The following is a 21424-nucleotide window of genomic DNA, read 5'->3' on the forward strand; positions in this document are numbered from 1 at the left end:
AAATCATACAGAATTGTGTATCACATTATAAACTACAGTCAAATATCTCTATTAAAGGCATCGTTTAACAATGTTAAATCTGAGATGCACGGCCCTACATGTTATCAGTGTGTGTAATATGGTATAATATTGAAGCCCTAAACAAAATCACGCTTCAAAATGATCGTGCCTCAAAAAAGTAAAAATCTTTGAGTGACCGGTTTTACTATACTTGTTTTTCCCCAATAGACTGTAGTGTTATGAAAACTGTTTGGCAAATGCAAAATTTCCAATCATAAATATCTTGGTAATCAGACAGGCGATCGGCTTGTAAAAGCCATGGGGTTCCTGACTGACCTAGAGGTTTATAATTATCATTGCAGCATGAGCTTAATCAAGGATTTTGTTTCAGAATCTGAGACAAAGTTACCGGATCCCTTTAAGGCAATCCAAGGGAAACAGAAATCAAATTACCAGTGCAGACAGGTGGTCTTTCTAGTCAGGTGATACAGTACACATTTCTCTCTTGAGGGAGACAAATACATGGCCACTATAGAGAGGTGGCCTTTATAAAGAGGTGGTCACTGAGACAGGTTTGCCTGTACAGTGTGCAGGCAGGTTAGATGTATACTTACATGAGATTATCTTTTGCCATACCTTTCATATATAGACAACGTGTGAGTTATTATACAAAGTTCATTACCAAAGTTAAGATGATCATTTGTACTGACAAACGATCAAAAAAGTTCATTTTAACAGACAAATAAGAAAATATACACCGAGTCTCTGCTAATCAACAATATACATATATCTATACAAAACAGTTACAGAACAGTGGAGAAATGGGTGGCAGGGATATGACAATTTCTTAGCTAATCAACTATACTAAATCAGAGTCAAAACTTGAAAACAAAGGGGATTTGAAAGCATGTAACAATATTCATACGATTCCATTTGAAATTTTGGCAGACAAAATAGCTAGGCTAGTACATATATCTAAAGCTTGAAAGTTTATTTTCGACACATATAATACAAAGTTATCCATAAATATTTCAGTTGCTACTATATAAATCGAAACACATCTCACTATACAAATTAAAATGTATGTCCCCTTTAATTAGAAAAGTAAGAAGATTGAAAACAAAATTATAAGGAAAGACAAAGAATGAAAAATTTAACAGGAAAAATACATTTTAAGAATGAAATAAACACATAGACATGAAAGGGACAGAGTAGGGAGAGATAAAGAGAGTAAGTGGGGGAGGGAGAGAGAAAGAGTGGGAGAGACTGAGAGAGAGATAGAGAGAGAGGGAGGAGAGAGACCAAGAATTATATAGCCCGAGTAATGAGATAAAATTTAAGTTGTTAATTTGTTACATGTTCATATCATTTATCTTACAATTTCTTACCAACTAGAAATCCCTTATACACATACAAAAAAATCTTCTTCTTTTAAAATATTTACAAATCAAATATATTAATCTCTGATTACAAATTATTCATTACAACTAACTGGAATGTTAATTCACAAGGTCATATCAACATACAGCAATAACTTACTATCAATATCACAAATATAATCACACATGAACACTACAATAAACTATCTTCGTTATTTTCCCCTGAATACATAGCACAAAAATCACTTTTTGTTTGCATTCTCAAGGAACAAGGTGGCAGTAAGCACAGAAATACAACACTTGCATTGAGGGATACATAGAACATAATTGAAAATGAACAATTTACGACAAAAATAGATTTTATCTTCCAAACCAGTAGTTTATGCTAATCAAAAAACATGATTGCATTACTCCTGAGAAATGTCAGCATTAGAACAAGACTGCGCCTGTATATTCATTCAGCCAACGTTGATAAAATAAACAATACAGCCTTTTAGAAAGAATTGTTTGTGCATCGTAAGATATCGATGTGAACAGAAATGATATTTTTATAAAAAAACGTCAACCTTTGGCACAAAAAGCACAGAACTTGAAATGGGAAATGACTTCATTATTTGTTAAAACTTAGAATCCTGAATTCATGATACATACATAAAATAAGGCAGAAATGATTAAGAAAAAAATGCACTTTTCGAATGATCTGAAAACCCATTTGGTATGGAAATTCAAATTGTATAAAAACAAGAGAAAAAATGCCATCGTATACCAGTATCCAGTTATTCCTTCAACTCTAAGATATCTCCTAATTTACAATGCAATAATTGATAAACAGACTATAGATCTTCTTTTACTGTTCATTACTAAAATGATGCAAACTCCTACATTTTCACGCTCCCGCAACTACGTTGTGTAAGACTAGTATAAACATATCCATGTAAAACAAACTGGTCTATTCACACTCTGATATAGTCTGAAAGGAACAACTGAATAAATCAATTTTTTCTGTACATAACATATATTTATATATCATGCACTTGTGCAAGAATGTTGTTCTTTACCATCTTGATCCACCATGGTTAAAGTGAGGTAAAAAATTATTAGATCATAATGAGAACACTCCCATTGGGTTCATTCACACTTAATCTAATCTCACTCTTTGGCAGAAAGCAACTCTTAATCCCTATCAGTCTTTCTATTCAAAGCATACAACTACATGGTACATGTATAAACGAGATGAGAAACGTTATAATTATCAAAATGTGAATTCGGCCAGTCAAAACCGATGGGTACATTCACATTCCCTCTTATTCTCTCCTTTCAAAGATCCCCACTTCCTTCTTTCAAACCAAGGTGATGCAAACAAGATTTAAAACTTAGTTTAAACCATCATAGTGTAAACACTTCCACTAAAGTACTATGATCTCATTCGGACTTGCATTTAATCCTATTCTTTGGCAGGGAACAACTCCTTAAACAGTTCCCCATCTCCCTTCTTCTTGTCCAGCCACTTGTGACAAGGGAACATGGTTGTGAGCCCGGTTGCCAAGTTGATGATCTCAACGTGATCGCAGAGCCAGCCAGCTCCGAAGCCGGCGTTGTCGTGCTCGATCCTGATCTTCTCAAGGTCACCCAGGTCAAGGACCTCCAGTTTGAACTTGTCTGTTTGGCCTGTAAATGAAGATAAAATCAAATAAATAATACTAATAGTGAACATTTATAATGCGCCATGTCTGTCAAAAATGACATTCCTGGCGCAGTTCAATTGTGTGGAAATTGTATAATTGTGGGCATACGACCTTCAAGTAATTCAAGAAACTGCCACTAGTTCCTCTAACAATTCCTTGCATTGGTTTCTCACATGATGTACAAATATCTTTGCATTACCTTTAAGTTGACCTTAGTCTTTGTGAAACACCCCCCAGTTGTCATTGGAAACAGGGTAAATCACACAAATGATATAGGAAATATGTTTCCTGGCTTATCTTTTTGTGAGTAGGAGAAGGAGGGAGAGCTGATGAACAATTCATCATAATGACTTTAGCACATGAAGAATTTTAAGTTTCTATACATATTTTGATGGCAATTTTCTAAATTATGTACATTTTGTTTTCCTGTACCCAGTGTTAGTAATGTGCTATCAAGGTTGGATTGCCCTTTAAACTCGCCATTTCTTCTCATAAGCATATATGTAAGAGAAGATTTCACAATAATTCATATTAATACAAATTACAATAATGACAGTGATTCTCCTATCAATCCCTACATTTTTCAAAGAAATCCCCAAAGCTCTGTTCTAGCGCGGCTGCTTTCTCTGGGTCACCATTCATTCCATAGCTAGTAATGCTGATGTTAGGGAGCAACTTTTAAAAAAAAAGATTCCTGACGGCTTATCTCATTCAAGCAGATCCCTGAACCATAGTCTGTTTGGCTGCTTCCCAGGGTCTTTAATATTTCCATAACTGGTAATACACATATCAGGGAGCATCTTACAAAATGAATTATTCATGAGGGTTTACCCATTTCAAACAGATCCCTAAACCTCAGTTTGTTTGGCTGCTTCCTAAAGTCTCCATTATTCCAAGGACTGGACATACACATACCAGGGAGCCTCTTACAAAATGAATTATTCATGACGGCTTACCTTTTTCAAAAAGATCCCTGAATCGTTGTTTCAACGGTTGTTTTCCAGAATCTCCATTTTTGCCGTAGATGGTGAGGGTGACGTTAGCATCCGTCCCCGCTCCTTTCTCATCAGCCGTCAGAACAATTACCTCGTATTGAACTGGGGCTAGATCTGTGTAGTTCAAAATAATAACAAAAATAGTGAACTTTGTTCTGTATCTCATCTTTTGATGAAAATGTGTAGTCCATGACTATTGGAGGAGCGGGCACCTTTGAATGTTTGAAACAGATAAATAATGCCATACAAGTGCTGTGGATCATCATCATCGTCATCATCATCATCATCTTGAGAATGTAAGGCTTATGGTTACAACACTTAAGGGTTCCACAACACAAGCAAATTTTCAAGACTATCAAAGCAAATTTCCACTACGATCACCTCATATGAAAAACTATGTCTTTACCTTTTGATGTATTTGTTTTAATATATGATGATGAATAAGTAAATTAATGGAATTTAATTGAATACATTTAATTCTGCTTTGTGCATTACTAGTCATACCTGCTTTAACGACCACCTGTATAGAAAGACCACATGTCTACAGAGACCACATTTGTTGTTCCTCTTGAAAACGGTTCTCATTGAAACATGTACTAAAGGAAACCTGTACATAAAAACCACCTGCTTGTAAAGACCACTATTCTTGTCTCCCTTGGGTGGTCTTTATAGACAGGTTTCACTGTACCATAGTCCATGAACACAAATCAAACATTGTATCACAAAATGAAAGACAGATGAATAAGCCAGTTTACGGTTGCAGTCTGAGCATGAGCAGATAAAGGTCATTTGTACCAAAAAGGTAATACCCACAGAGATGAATACTGGATATGCGCTCATGAAAGGTATATAACGTTATTCATTTATGCACCAACGGTATATTCTAAGATACGCAGGTGGAAGTATTCTTTTCAAGAGGGCAAACAAAAGGTATTCATGAAGCACATCTAGGACTTTGGCAGTTATTATTCTAAGATGCTCAAAGTGGAACTTCTCCATGTGTAAAAGATCTGTGGATATTTGGGGTCATTTGTACCATGTGCTATCTGTAAACTCCCTTATTATAAAAAATCTTTGCTTGTGACTCACTTCTTATCGCCGCTACCTTGCCCTCTTCCATCTTCTTGCACTGTAGTCTTCTCGCTTCGTCTTTACGATTACTTAATGTGATCCAATTCTTGCATGGAAAGACGAATCTGCCAAAGTAAAGAAAATGCAAAATCAAGGTACATCGAAAAGCAAAGAAATAGAAACAAATATGTACCTAAACAGACATAAAATAAGAGGTAAACACTCTCTTCCTTTATCGTAGATCTTGGTTCTGGTACAAAAATTGAAGGTGGAGTGAAACTTGTTGAATTCGTCCTTGTATTTTTTCACACGTATCGATAGATTCATGTACATGTTTCAGAAAGGTGATGTTTAGTAAATCGTGTCTGATGCTAGTTATGAATTAAGATAAACATATATCTGCTTTGAGGACCTTTACAATAAGCCAGTTCATAGTTGCAGTCTGAGCATGAGCAGATATAGGTCATTGCAGACCAAATTGTGAAATACACAGAGATATATTGGATACATGCTCATGAAAGTTATGTAATCATTATTCATTTATGCACAAACAGTGCACTCCATGATACACAGGTGGAAGTATTCTTAGAAAAGGGAAAACAAAGGCTATTTATGTAGCACCTCCATCACTGTAGGAGTGATTATTTCAAAATGTACAAAGTGGGACCTCTTCATGTTTTGAAGATCTGTGGATATTCGGGGTCATTTGGGACATGCGCAAACCGTGAACTGGTCTATTGAAACATGAATTGCTGCTTAATAATGGTTTAAAAGTCCTGGTTTAGACTTACTTTGATCCATCGCTGCTATTTGTAATGACGACCTCGTGGCAGTGCCAATCTACGTCACGACCTTGACCCTCGGGTCTTGACCCATCACCTCTCTCCTTGTGACCAACAATGATACTGTCGATTTTACCCACAGTCCTCGTGGTGAACTTGAAATTGTCTGTCTCTCCTCTGAAAATAAACCAACCAATAAGACAATAAATCATTAAGATCAGTCTCTTGTACATTTAAATCAAGCCATCCATCATTCGTGGTTCAATCTATCAATCATTCATTCAATCAATCCATCATTTATCTGTTCAATCAATCAATCAATCAATCAATCATCATTCAATTAATCAATTATTTATGCAATTAATCAATCAATCTAGCAATCAATCAATCAATCAATCAATCAATCAACGTAACCATCACTCAAGCAATTAAATCAATCAATAAATCAATCACTTGATCAATCATCCATTCATTCATTCAATTTATCAATCAATTGATTGTTCAGTCGTCAATCAATAAATATCTCTGCCTCTTTAGCAATCTCTCATTGATTCAATCAATCAATAAATCAATCAATCAATCCATCCAATCACTATGTCTCAGATCAAATTGTCATCAATTTATCTATCTATCAATTAATCAATCACCCGATATTTCCTTTTTACTGACCTCCTTAGAATCTTTCTCTTTGGGGAGTTTTCCATCAAGAATTCTCTCGATGTACGTCTATCGCCTTCTAGAATTACGAATGCGTTCTGAGTGGTGCTGGCATCTCGCTTGTCTGTTGTTGTAATAGTGATGTCATATGCTAAAAGAAAGAGGTGGACACAAATCTTTTTACATTATTTGAAATCATAATCTCGCCCATAAAATTACACTACCAAAGCGCTTTTTCATGTTTCTTAATGGATCTTATGATCCTGTCAAACAACCTGCTCCCTCTTCCCCCTGCCTGCTTACCTTCTTACCCATAACATATGGAATGTTCCATACGCCTTGCATAAAACATGTGTAGGTAAGACTTACCACTTTGTATAATAGGGGTGTACTTACTGGCTCTACCCTCAACATCCTTTCCCCCTGCCTTCACATCTTCTCACCTATATCATAATAGAATATCCCAGTCTTCATGTTCAACCAATCTGAAGTTGGACTGATCCACTTTATAGAGTAGGGGTGTACTTACTTGCTTTTCCCTCAACATCCTTTCCCCCTGCCTTCACATCTTCTTACCCATAACATAATAGAATATCCCAGTCTCCATGTTCAACAAATCTGAAGTTAGACTGATCCACTTTATAGGATAGGGGTGTACTTACTGACTTTCTCCTTGTCATCCCTCGGGGTGAGTGCATTGGAGCAGAGCAGTTCTCTCATAATTTGTCCATCCTCCTCGTCCCTCGCTAGCCATCTTGAACATGGGAAAGAATAATCCTTTCCAGCTGTTTCGTCAAGGACCTTCACGTTGTCAAGATGCCATCCTGCCTTCAGACCTAACATAAATGTATAATTACAAACTTGTTATAGGTACAGTGTGTTAAATACTGAATGTGACTTACCGGTAACCCTTTCAGGACAGGATTTATATTTAGGGCTAAATTGCTCACATATTGTTTTTCAAATTGGCAACAATAATATTTTTCTCTTATTGCTAAATTGTTAAGTGATGTCTCAGAAAAAAATATGTGGGTGGGAATGTTGTCAACAAAATTGTGAATATAGCTTAGTTTCCTATTAAAATTGTTGGCATTACATGCAATATAGTCATGGAAAAATGGATGCAGTGAAAGATAGAGGGCAAGGGAGAAGGAGAAAGAGAGATTAGAGAGGGAGAGAGAGAGAGAGAGGAAAAGAACAAAGTATCAGCTGACCTGCGTTGTCATGCCATATCCTCAGTTTGATCAAATCTCCCAGACTCAACATGGGGAAGATGAAAACATCTTCATGGCTGCTTTCAAACTTGTCTCGGTAGGTCTGCGACTCCTTCAGCTTCAGCTCGTCCGACGAGCCGTTCTGTCCGAACAGCACCATGGAAACGTTAGCGTCCGTCCCGCCGCCCCGCTTGTCGGAGGTCTTGACGATGATCTTGTAGTTGGAATCTGAAGCAGGAAGAGACGTTTTTAGATACAGAATTCTTTTAAACCTACTTCAAGAAGGCTGCTCTACCCTCCATCACAATGATGCAGCCCCATGTAGGCTCTCACACAGTATAAGTTTACTCGCTTGGTTTTTACTTGCACTGGACATAGCATATTTTACTGTTAATCACCAAGTGCTTTGTCCACACACCATTACTGCACTTCATGGCACAGCCACTCGCCTCACCTACCATCCCAGTATAGCTTCCTGAGTGAGCTGCCAAAGGGATAAATCAATCAAGTACCGAAAGGATGACAACTGAGGAAGTTCTCATGGCTTGAGTTAATAATTTCATCAATTTCAATTTCTATGAGTTTGGTTCCTGATTATTGAGCCTTTTCCCCTTCTAATGAAAATAAACAACAATGATGTACTCTAAACAAGAAAGATATTTATAGGCAACACATAGAATATCAAGTCCTTTACAGGACTGTACATCGTCAAGAAAGATTAACAAGGGGCCCGTTTCACAAAGCATTTTTCCAATGACAAATGACAAAAACCAGTGACAAATCTGCTGATGACCAATCGGAAGCAAGGATTTCACTAGCTTATAACAAAAACTGTAATTTGTCACTGATGACAAGTTTTGTGAAACGGGGCCCAGAACGTGTAGAGAGATGAAAACAAAATTCAGGTAGACAGTTTTTTTGGGGGGAGCATCAACTTACTTTTGACTTGAGCCTTTCCTTTGACGATAGCTGCAAGCTCTTTCACTGTCTTCTTGTCTCCCATGCTCTTTGAAAGCCATCCTTCGCATTTGAATGTTGTCAGATCTCCGGTCTCCATATTCCTCAGAGTCACCTATGGACAACATTTAGGAAAATGAGAGACGTTTAAAGATCCTATGTCCCTTTTGCAGCCAACATCAAATTCGGTAGAACTTTGCAGAAATAATGAATATGTCATATATGTCCTATCTGTGGAATTTAAATATAAGCAGTGTCCTAGTATTCAAATTATGCAAGGAAACCTGTTTACATTCTAGACTTCCCTGTCAGAGGCTACTGAGTGACTGACTAACATCTTTTTTTCTTTGGTAACAACATACATAAAATGAGCTGTAACAGGTACATGAGCATTTGTCTACATCAATAACCCAATAATCAATAAACTCAAACTCAAACTCAAACTCAAACCCACTACTTGTAATGGCCATAATTAACTGATTGAATCTTTGTGCAGCACAAAAAGTATGACCATTCAGGTGATTGCAATCACTTAAGTTGATTCAACAACTAATGGTCATTGTGACTTATAAGTAGCAACACCCCTATTCTATTAAATGGATTAATATCCCCTTAGTTTACTTGTGCATTGGACTGGTTTATTCCATTGTAAAGCAGGGGATATTTTCTTACTTTATTGAGATACTAGTCTGCCCTGTTACCTTTCCCCTTGTGACTCATACAACACCCCTATTCTATTAAATAGATTAATTTCCCCTAAGTTTACTTGTGCATTGGACTGGTTTATTCCATTGTAAAAAAAGGTGATATTTTCTTACCTTATTGAGATACCAGTCTGTTCTGCTACCCTTGCCATTGTGACCTATTCTGATCTTCTTAAGGGGTGCAATGTCTTCAAGCTCAAGCTACAAGGGTGAAGATATGAGAATAACATGAAAGATGTATACACGAACTTGAACAAATGTTATAGTGCATGTCTTTACCAAAGAAATTATCATAGTGTCATCCCCTTACTTATCCTGCATCTTCTTCTTCTTCTTCTTCTTCTTCTTCATCCTCTTCTCCTTCTCCTTCTTCTTTTCCTTCTTCTTCTCCTTCTTCTGTTTCTTCTCCTCCTTATCAATCACATGCATCATCAGCATCCCCATTCCCATCCTCGTCATCATCATCAATACCCTCTACTCATCACCTTAGGATATCTAATACTGGGTCTTATTTATGCCACATAAAGTCTTTACCAAAGAAATTATCATAGTGTCATCTTCCTCATCCTTATTTTACTTTTCCTTCTCCTCATTCTTCTTCAGCCTCACCCTCGCCATCATCAATATCAATACCCTCTACTCGTCACCTTAGGATATGATACGGACGCACATACAGGGCCTTTACAAGGTCTTATTCATGCCACATAAGGTCTTATTTATGGCATATAAGGTCATATTCATGCCATATAAGGTGTATTTATGGCATATAAGGTCGTATTCATGCCATATAAGGTGTATTTATGGCATATAAGGTCATATTCATGCCATATAAGGTGTATTTATGGCATATAAGGTCATATTTATGCCACATAAGGTCTTTGTAATGCCACATAAGGTCCTATGTATGCCATATAATGTCTTATTTATGCCATATAAGGTGCATTTGTGGAATATAAGGTCCTATGGATGCCTCATAAGGTCTTTTTTATGCCACATAAGGTCCTATGTATGCCCTATAATGTCCTATTTATTCCATATAAGGTCTATTTATGCCATATAAGGTCTTATCTATGCCATATAAGGTATTATTGATGCCATATATGAGTCTCACCTTTACAAGGTCTTCTCTGCCCCTCTCAAATCTATCTCCGTTCTTATCCAGGACAATCTCCTTGCTGCAACCATTCGTTCCAAACACAGTCAGTGAAACCTGGGCATCCGTGCCAGCGTTCTGAACATCTCCCGTGAAAACCACCAACTCATAAGTGATTTCTGCAGCAAATAGAACATAAGAGCCACATTATAGGTCTATTCATTGGCAGCAAACACATAAGAAAACACCCTTCCAAGTTTTGGGCATCTTTTGGCACGACATTAATGAAAATCCGAAAATACTACAGATTTATGTCTTTTAATGTTGTACAGCAAACTGAATGTGTGTTTTGTAGAGGAAGCAATGTAAAACAAAATATATCCAGTTGCCCTTTTTGTCACATTCGATTAAATGCAAAGTCATAAAGAAATAAACTTACTTGGTTTATATTCAACTTTCTGGCCATCCTCCACGATCAGCATACGGAAGGTCTGTCCGTCATCCTCGTCACGTGACAACCAGCGTCGGCATGGCAACAGGTAGTGTTTGCCGAGGGTGGGCGTGTCTATCTCCATCTGCTCTAGGAACCAGCCCTCTTGGGATGTGACGCCGTCGTGGCCAATCTGAAGAAGACGGATAGAAATAGTGATTTAATAATGACAAACTTGGATGCCTTGACCAACTAGGTATAAAACTAAACATGTCTATAAACAAGACGAGAAACCATCAAAAGAAAATAGTTATACATGTAGTTTAGCAAACACCTGTTAGAGACAGAAGAACTTTTCTTTCCTTCATTTTAACCCTATTTAGCCCGGGGGGGGGGGGGGGGGCTTGAGAAGCCCCCCCCTCGACATTTTTCGCGATAATTTTTTAACGCAAGAAAATCTTGCACTGAAATTTTGTGACTTTTTTCTTTCGAGTCTTGCGCAACTTTTGAAAGAAATTTTTGGAAAATCGGACCTACCATTACAAAGTCACGTGTCCTTTTGTCTTCGCATGTCAGCCCGAAAATCGCTCATTTTTGTGATTTGTGTACAAAACATATGGAAATCTCATTTTTCAAATAAAGAGGTAAAACATTGGTTATTTGGTCTTGTTTAGAATTTAGGTGTTTATTTTGGGGTCAAAATAGTTGAATTATAGTTGGAAATGAAATAAAACAACAAAAACAATAAAATACATAAGTTAAAAAAACAAAGAAATACATAAGAAATTATCAAAACAATAGATAACATAAGGAACAACCCTGGTTTTTCAAATTTTTGTGTTGTATTATTATTCCAAATGGTCTAACAAATATATGTAGTGAGAAAGAATGCTTAAATATGAATAATGTCTGATTTATGGGCAAAAATGTGAATTTAATGACCTTATTTGCATAAATTACCATAAATATGCAAATGAGTGAATTTTTCCAAAAAATTGAAATTACCATAGTATTCTATACACTTCACTTGACATGTATGCAAATTTTCGCGGCGATCGGGCGTTTCACGGCCGAGATCATAGGGGGGGGCCTTAGAAGCCCCCCCCCCCGGGCTATGCAGTTTCAAAATAGCCCGGGCTAAATAGGGTTAAGTTTAACATTGAATGTTCAAGGCGCTGTAGTGAAGATAATTTTTGGGGTTTGTAGTTGCCAATTTTAGTTGGTGATATGTCATCTGGGGGTTGTTTCACAAAGATCCCAAGTCAAACTTAACTTTAAGTTGGCCTTAAATATTATGGAGAGCCATTTGTAGCCTTAAAATAAAATATATTCAAAAAGCGAAGATTTAAGATTTTTAGACTTTTTATAAATTCCACATCAAGAACATGAAATCTCCTTGATAATAGAAAATATGAATGATTTAATCAACATTTTATGCCTTTTAAAATAACTTTTACAAAATATTTTCATAGATGCTAACGGCTTTCCATAATTTTTACCTCCAACTTAGAGATAAGTTCAACTTAGGATCTTTGTGAAACATCCCCTGGTCACAATACGTACCTCCACTTTGTGGACTTCTCCTACGTCAGGGGCTTCAAGTGAGAAGGTCTCGATCGAAGAGGGTTTCAAAGACTTCTTGCCAACCAACTGTAGAGGGAGCTTGCCTGAATGAAGAAAAAGAAAATCGTCCATGTTAAAAAATGTTCATCATACATCTTGTTTTGATGCCTGCAGCCATCCCTCTCAACATCAAAGACATAAGAAGTCTGCAATAATAATCTTATTGAATGGTTATAAGCAATTACAGGAGGGGCCCTAGCTCACATCATGTTGACACATTTTTAAACAGGGTCCTGTTTCATAAAACTTCTTATCAATAACAACTGCCACAGATCTATGAATAATCTGCTCACGGCCAATCAAATGTAAGGATTTTAGTAGCTTGTAACAACTATCCTAACTTGTTATTGATAACAAGTTTCATGAAACAGGGCCCAGTACCACTTCACACATTTACTTCTTATGTCTGCCTAACAAACTATTTAATAGTTATACCTGCAATGCAGTGCCCTATCAAAATCCTAAGTAAAATGTCTGAGTACATACATGCACAATGATGGAATATTCAATTCAATTTAAATTTGATTCATTAAATTAATTTAATTTCCATTTCTCTTAAAAAATACATTCAACAATACATTATACATATAAGCAAATATATAAATAATACAAAGGAAGGCCATTGGCCTTTTAAAGGCTGGGCTCCGATGTCCGCAGATAATTATACAAAGTAAAGACGAAAGAAACAAGGGGGAGTAAATTAATAAAAAAATGAGTACAGGCTAATTAAACATATTGCCTCAAATGCTTCAATACTTTACATTTAGAATCATTTGAGCATTTAGAAGAGATGAGCTTTAGAGCCCCTCTGTTCTAGTTTGGCATGGGGGAATTAGACCTCCCTGCAAGGTCACTGGCAGGTGGTCATCTCATCAAATCAGCTGTCAAATAACATAAGATAAAGGGCATAATGGGGGATCGACGGGTACCGCTTAGGCATTGTTGGCTGTATAGAGGGCGCAAGTAGCTATAAGTAGTGCAGAGGGGCTTTAATACCTGTAGTTTTCTTCTTCTTGGAGCCGATGATGGTGATGAAGATGTTTGCCTCCGTTCCCATATCTTCCTCTGATCCTGTTGTCAGCTTGATCGTGTATGGTATAGCTGATGGATAGACAGAAGGTATGATTACAGATATGGAACATTAGAATCATTCTATAATCAGTTTTTACATTTATTTCTATATCTTGCCTAATAAATAAAATTGAAATATATATATATATATATATATATATGTTTCCACACAGAGATATCCCTTTACAAGGAAGAATTTGGAATGCCCAGGAAATATGTCAACTTACATGTACATTTGTTACTCGTTGTGATACTTTTCAGATAATTTGTAGAGGGCCTCTCAGGAAAACAGTTTCAAAACTGAGAGAGTTACCCTGTTTAAATAAAAACAAATAAATAAATAAACTAGGGTTCGAGGGGATCCCTAGAGGTGGTCACTTCAGACATAGGCCATATTAGGTCTTGTTTAAGCATTATAAGGGCCCTATTTATGCCATACAAGGTCTTATTTATACCACATAAGGTCATATTCCTGCCATATAAGGTCTTATTCATGTCTTATAAGGTCTTATTTATGCCATGTAAGGTCATATATATGCCATATATTACTCCAAGACACATCCAATACAACTTACTTGGCCCATTAAACTCAGGCATCTCGAGCATTGACTTTTTTCTGGTGAGCTGCCGAGGGCTGTCTGATGATGTAGATTTCAGGGAACTAGACGACTTGCTTCTATGTAGGGTGTTGAGAGTACTGGTACTAGACATGTCACCATCATAACCCTTGAGAATTACAAACAAAATGATGATACACATTCAAGTTGAGTGAGGCGCAATAGCTCAGTTGGTAGAGCAGTGGTCTTGTAATCCGGTGACCCGGGTTCGAAACCAAGGCGATGCGCTAGTGCCCTTTGGTAAGGCGTTAATACTCATTACCAGGTTCCTCGGAGAGGACCTAAAGCCGTCGGCCGCCTGGTTGCTTACTTACAAGCATTTATGCTTTCTTAGCAGTCAGGTAAAATAACCACCACCACTATTCATTCAAATTGATTAAAAAATGTTTCATAGAACTCCTGAATCCAGTGTTCATCCATTTTTAGCAAACAATAACAATTTTACGAAAACATTGCTATTGGCTTCAAAAAAAGCATAAAAAAGGTTTACATGTATAACTACCAAACATGTCATTGCACATTAACTAGATTTAAAGGGACTAGATTTCTTGTTGACTAAGCTGATAACCCTTTCATATGTAAATAATGATGATGACAACAGCGACGATGATGATGATAATAATAATCATAATAATTATAGAATGTATACATTCTTGCACAGCACAATTATTTTTTTTAACTGTTACTAAAGTATAGGCATTGTGAATATCATTTTTATGCATAATGGGTCAGAAAAAATCAACAAAAGGTCGTGAAATATTTGAAAAATTACTCACACAGCTTTACATACATGTTTTGTGCAGGATTACCAACCAGCATGAATTACAATGGTTCACACTGTAAAGATTTTAGGAAGCAACATGACCTTTGACCTCTTACCTTGACATACAACGACCTCTCCAGTTTGCCGTCGTCTTTCTTCTTGCTGAGCCAGCGTTCACAGTGGAAGTGGTACGTGTCGTTATCGTCGTCCACCACCTCCACGCGGTCCAGGAACCAGGCCGCGTTGAACCCGGAGTTGTCATGACGAACCTTGACCTTGAAGGGTTTGCCGAGGTCAACGGCTTCGATGGTGAATTTATCACACTGTAGATACAACAATAGATAGGATAGTAATAGAAATATGTACACTAGCTGAAGCACGTTGTGTTGATACATCAATGTTGCCCTAACTCATGGAGCCCGTTTCAGGGACATGCGCAGCCTAGTGAAATGAAGAGGCACGTAAAAAACAAAAAAGAGTTGCTATTGATATCATACTGCAATTGATTCAATGCAATCCCAAATGAGAGTATTCCTATCACAATCTGCACTACAACAAATATGCTCAAAAGGGCAAATATTCGTTTTTTCTCGAAAATACTGCAAAGAAACAGAATCTTTCTCACAACACAAAAGATAACAAACATCACTCGTAGAAACCTGCATGTTATATCAATTTCATTCCTGAAAGAGAACCATAACCAGAAATTCAACTTCTCAAACCCATTCATTAATAATGCAGACAAATACACATCATACAGAAGGTTCTTATTTTCATTTCTGCAATGGAAAGGCTAACCATAACCAGAGAATCATCAACTCAACAAATTTGTTAATTATTACAGAGAACTTCAGACCTGGGACCGGTTTCACAAAGCCTTTTTTCAATGACAAATGACAAAAATTAGTGACAAATCTGTTGATAACCCATCAGAAGCAATGATTTAAGTAGCTTATAACAAAAACTGTTATTTGTCACTGATGACAAGTTTTGTGAAACAGGGCCCTGCACACGCCACATACTCCAATCCAAAAAACATTGAAGGGCATCATGCAGAGAAAACATTATAAACTCAAAATGAGACAACTGAAACAGATGTTATGACCAGACCACAACCAAAAGATACTCGGTCATTTTTCATATGCGGAAAATCTTAATTTGGGGGCTATTTTCTCTCTATTTTTATGGTATTCCCTAGAAACTAGACTATTTTTATTATATTTCTGATGAGAAAAATGGAAAAATAGATAAAAATCTTTATTTCTAGGCTAAGTATTTGGAACAAAAGATATATGAAAAATGTAATGTGAGTTTAAATAAGTAAAAAACAACTTTTCCAACTAGTTTTGAACTATTAACAAATGTTGATTAGGGAATTGAGACATATGTTATGCCCTGACCAGACCACTAATGGATAATCACAAACCAGGAAAAACACATGTACAGGTACCTACATTGGGAGTGACATGAACAAACACAAAATATGGTGTGTGGGACCATAACAAAAGACACTTGGCAAACCCTATTTGTAGTAAAAAGTCCACCTCAAATTTTAAAATATTCACATTAAAAAATTACCTCTTCATTCTATAAGATAATTAATGAATGGAAAATAGCAAAATGAAGAAAAAAAAGGAAGAATGGTTACGAAGGGAAGTAGAGCTGCAGAAAATGTGCTCAATAATGTTAATGTTTCTCCAAAATAATAAGTTTTTATTCAATGGATGAAATATCTTTAATTAAATGGAGTATTATTAGAAATCAAATCTACTGCTGGGCAAAACAGTTAAATCCTGCCTTCCACAAAATATTTACCAACAATTTTTACTTTGCAGTATAGATAATATCTATATTAAGTTTTATCATTAAATTCCTCCACATTTTTAATGAAAGAATTAACAATATAAAAGTTGCCAAACTGTAAAAGAAAAGCTGATTTTAGTTGACCTTTGAAAAGCTTTTTCATTGAACTGGTGTACATCTACAACATGTATGTATCGAGGATAATCTCCTTTTCTGCTTGGCACAAAATTTCCAAGCACTTCAAACGTATCTCCACAGTTGTTATTATAAAGACGCATAGTAGTGGGCTCTCATGGGGAATTGGACAGCATTCTTTTGTTTACCCAATAACAAGTGTTGTCAATCACCAAGATTAATTAACCTTCAGTCTTTTCACCAACAGGGCTTATGTAATGCTCTGCATTTTTCCACCTATTCCCCATATCGTCGCTGTTTTCACGAAGTGACGGTAGTGAAAACAAATTGCATTCACTTTGCGTTACGATTTTCCTCACTACCGTCACTTCGTGAAAACAAGGACGATATGATAAAGTCATCATCTTACAGTTCCCTTGCCCAAAGACTCTCTGAGAGACTATAGGGGGTATTTCTTGATGGGACTACAAGTTTGCCATGTGTGAGACTTGTACACCCATTAATGGTATTTCCAACAAGTCTGGTGTCAGCGAATAGTGACCTTCTGCATATGGAAACTGACAACCATCTCCATCTAAAAGCAACACTAATTCCCAACAACTTACATGTCCTCTTTCAAATTTGTCGCTGTAGCTCTCGGAGTTCCTGAGTTGTCTTTCTCCACTGTCCCCGTTCTCTCCATAGACCGTCAAGTAGACGTTTGCATCGGTTCCAGCCCGGAAGGTGTCCCCTGTGTATACCAGCAGCTTGTACTGACGCTCTGCAATAGTTGATAAAAAAACAAGTAAAGATCAAATATTTGTTTAAATTCTGTATCTTTCATGTAGGCCGTCATTGTTGGTCAAACAGTTTTTGAGCGTCAAGGAACGTCTGGCTGGAATGCTCCCCAGGGAGTGGAGATTGTGCACACATCGTGTGCGGGCAAGCACTGAATCCAATGACCGGGGTAATAGTATATTTGTAAAGCGCTTAGAGACATTTGTATTAAGCGCTATATAAAAGCTAAATATTATTAAATATTATTATAAGGCCAAAGATTACATTGTATATGCGCATGCAGCACATATTGACCCTGCATCACAAAACCATGAAAAGGTCGCATAGTGTGGTTTTCAGGAACAGCTCACTAAAGGTGTATTTGGTCTGACTGGACAATTTTAGTTTTCAGCCTTTCCTGGAAGAGTATACTTTTTAAACAATTTAACAGTGGTATTTTGGCAACATTTTGTAGACCTTTGTTTGACTCTGCTTATTCATCTCGACAAGAAGCCCCGACATCTGGGAATCAGACTACATTCTGAACCCTAAAACGCCTGAATCAGGGGAGGGGCTGGTGTGTAAAGGCCTGTTTAGATTTGGCACAGTAAACCTCCGCAAAAAAAATGCAAAAAAACAATTCCATAAAGGACTTTGGCATATTCAATGAGTTCTGTGCTATAAGATACAGAAATATGAAGCAGATTACACACTACGTCATCATAAAAAACGCCATAGTTCTGCAGCGCCATCGAGCCTTTAGTGTCTGCAACCAGCCTATAATGAAACCCCACCACACATCCTTGAAAGAGCGTATATAGACTTACTTGTGAGTGTGTTTTGCTTGATCTCTTTAGTCTTGGTTGTTCCATCTTTCTTGGTCTTCTCCTCTGTGACCTGGTCCGGGACCAGTTCCCTGATGATCTCACCGTCGTCTTCCTTCCTTGAGAACCAGCGGTTGCACGGGAACACGTAGGTCCTGGAACCCTGCTGGGGACAAAGACAGACCAAGAACATTACATAGGATTATAGAATTGTGTTTGGTGCTGGTTCCTTATGTGCTTGACATCAATGTTTTAACCAACACCGTAAGAACTTGCAGAGACCCACAGAAAACAACTTTTGTTTCCCTTGAGAAAAAAAATGGTTTCTCACTAAAACCTGTACTAAAGGAACCTGTACATAAAGACCACTTTCCTTGTACCCCTTGAATGGTCTTTATAGACAGGTTTCACTGTTTAGTCAAGCCATTACGATAATAACAAAATTGGATAGGCTGAATCGATAATACTTTGCACTAAGACTGAGTGGAGGTTAGGTGTCATAAAGTTATATAAAAAACGATAGTTTATTATTACAGTTGCTTAAGAAAAGTGACTAGTTTACAGCGATCTTACCTTTTTGCCATCCAGGAGCTTACGGATCTCCACTTTATTAAGATGCCAAGCAGCACCGAAGCCAGCATTATCGTGGCCGATCCTTATCTTCTCTATAGTATCCCCAACATCTTCGAGCTGGAGTGAAAAAAGAAGAGCAAACAGGGGAAAAGATCAAATTAATGCGATTAAAAAATTGGCAATATCAACTGATACGTACAACACATTTCCATTGTACCTGAACCAAAAATCATCTTTCAATCTTACAGAGCTAACCAAATGATTAAGAAAGAAAACATTTATAGATAGATGATGTTGTCATCTAATGAATGTTAATGACCCACAACTAAATGCATTTCAATTTTCAAGTTAAGTGATATATAATTTTTCGTATTAATATTTCAATTTTCGCGATGTACATGTACCTCGCTCCAGCTATGTTAAACTTATCTACAATTTCTATAGTATAGTGTATTTCACTTTGCATTTGCCAACGTGTAAATCTAACTTTCAAGTATGTGTTTCTTAATCTCTGAATAAATTTAACCATCCTTCTAGTCCCAAGAAAAAAAAATTAAACAATATCTAGTACCCTTTTTTTTTCTTTTTCAAGATTTGTTTATTGCTCAACTCTATAAAAAATACATAATATTAAAATACATTCAAAACACTCTAAAAAAACACTTTATAAAAACACATGTATATCAATTTCCTTATATCCAATATCTACCCTTACCTCGACAACAAACTTATCCTCACTACTCTTCTCAAAGCACTCCTTTCGCTTCTTCTTGTTATCACAGAGACTCTTCTGAGTGGTAACCACCTCTCTGCCATAGAGGACGATGAAAACATCGGCGTCTGTCCCGGCGCCGTTCACGTCACTGGTGTAGACCGTCACCTCATAAGGGACATCTGAACAAATATCAATAATGGTAATGACCAGTTTACAAATACTTTTTAAAAAACTTTAAAAAAAGGGTTTTGGGTGCAAAATATCCATTCAATATTGTTTCAAATATGCCCAAATGTTCATTCGCTATATCTATCAAGGCCGGATTGATATGATAATTTACCAAATATATCAACTAGTAGGCGGTTTTAGGCAAAATTTGTATCATCACGTATTAGTCAAAACATATTCTTTCACATGATTGGTAATAAGAGCTTCAATTTCATTTTATGAGAGGGGGGCGTTTCCAAAACTGGTCTATACCTTTAATGTTCATAAAAGTTTAGAAAATTTCATCAGTGGTCGTGATTTGCAAATTTTCAGAAATAAGTGAGAAATGACTGAAAAACAATAGCAATTCTTTAGCATTTCAGGATAGTTTCTTGCTGACTTTATGATTCATAAGATTTCTGGCTTCACAATACACTAGAACCACTTTTGGCACTGTACCCTATTTATGCCACTGTTTTCTCTAACCACTATGATCTTTAGATAACATATTTTCCTTCAATAGTGAATTATCAAAAAATGTAAATTCTGTAGATTTGTGACCATGATGTGTACGTCCCTCAAGAGACCAATGCCAGTATAAAATGGTAAGAGCAAACAGTGGCATGAATAGCTTGCCATAGTTAAGTCCAACTTAAAGTCGATCTTAGTCTTTGTGAAACACCCCTCTGGTCTGTGACTGTGTCACATTCGAAACAGGCATTTGCTTTGAAACATGTGTAACACCACAGAGAGGAAATTAACTTACGTTTTTCATATTCCTCCATCCTAGACTCAACAGGCAGCAGCTCCCTCTCTATCTGACCATCGTCCGATGACTTGTCAAGCCAACGGCCGCAGGGGAAGCACCAACGCTTGCCAAGCGAGGGCGCGTCAATTTCTACCTTTTCCAACTTCCAACCAGCAAATCCTCCCTTATTATCATGGCCAATCCTGCAATGGTTACAAATAAAATCATGAATGTGTATTAAAATTTATTATGCATGTATACCTCTCTTTAGAAATATAGCCGTCTGATTGGTCGAAATTGCAGTCGTGATTTCAGATATTCCTGTCTACCAGTCAATAGTCCTGTGAAAAGTGCCCTCATACCCGCTTACCGGTCAATAGTCTTTTTAAAGATACTCGTTTCCCCGGGTAACAGGCCGCATAAAAATCATGAATTGTATTAAAATGCAATAAATACTGAGTATGCTTAAAGGCATTGTTTAACAATGTTAACTCTGAGTAGCATGGCCCAAAGTGTTATCAGTGTCTGTGATATGGTGTAATTTTGAAGCCCTAACTAAATTTGTGTTTCAAAATGATCATGAAGTGCCTCAAAATAGTAAAAATCTTTAAGTGACTTGTTT

The 21424-nt window shown here is 36.8% G+C and overlaps 1 protein-coding gene across 3 annotated transcripts in view; it reads right to left on the reverse strand.

Moving 5' to 3' along the window:
- Positions 1-762: 762 nt before the first annotated feature.
- LOC588136 (lipoxygenase homology domain-containing protein 1) overlaps positions 763-21424 on the reverse strand; it is a 62458-nt gene continuing 41796 nt past the window's right edge. For 2 of the 3 annotated variants that reach the window (XM_030995284.1, XM_030995277.1), the window contains 20 exons: positions 20821-21005; positions 19848-20026; positions 19133-19249; positions 18563-18725; positions 17585-17739; positions 15158-15364; positions 14237-14387; positions 13587-13691; positions 12531-12634; positions 10977-11160; positions 10556-10716; positions 9559-9645; positions 8723-8855; positions 7784-8011; positions 7232-7405; positions 6582-6720; positions 5922-6089; positions 5149-5255; positions 4021-4173; positions 763-3047 (listed from right to left, as the gene is read on the reverse strand). In XM_030995284.1, coding sequence (XP_030851144.1) covers positions 2824-3047; positions 4021-4173; positions 5149-5255; positions 5922-6089; positions 6582-6720; positions 7232-7405; positions 7784-8011; positions 8723-8855; positions 9559-9645; positions 10556-10716; positions 10977-11160; positions 12531-12634; positions 13587-13691; positions 14237-14387; positions 15158-15364; positions 17585-17739; positions 18563-18725; positions 19133-19249; positions 19848-20026; positions 20821-21005 — 3124 coding nt within the window. In that variant the 3' untranslated portion in view covers positions 763-2823. The remainder of the gene's footprint in view (positions 3048-4020; positions 4174-5148; positions 5256-5921; positions 6090-6581; positions 6721-7231; positions 7406-7783; positions 8012-8722; positions 8856-9558; positions 9646-10555; positions 10717-10976; positions 11161-12530; positions 12635-13586; positions 13692-14236; positions 14388-15157; positions 15365-17584; positions 17740-18562; positions 18726-19132; positions 19250-19847; positions 20027-20820; positions 21006-21424) is intronic. The other variant, XM_030995291.1, reaches the window with a different exon arrangement.

This window comes from Strongylocentrotus purpuratus, unplaced genomic scaffold (assembly GCF_000002235.5).
Source record: "Strongylocentrotus purpuratus isolate Spur 01 unplaced genomic scaffold, Spur_5.0 spur5_contig_852, whole genome shotgun sequence".
NCBI classification, from domain to species: domain Eukaryota; kingdom Metazoa; phylum Echinodermata; class Echinoidea; order Camarodonta; family Strongylocentrotidae; genus Strongylocentrotus; species Strongylocentrotus purpuratus.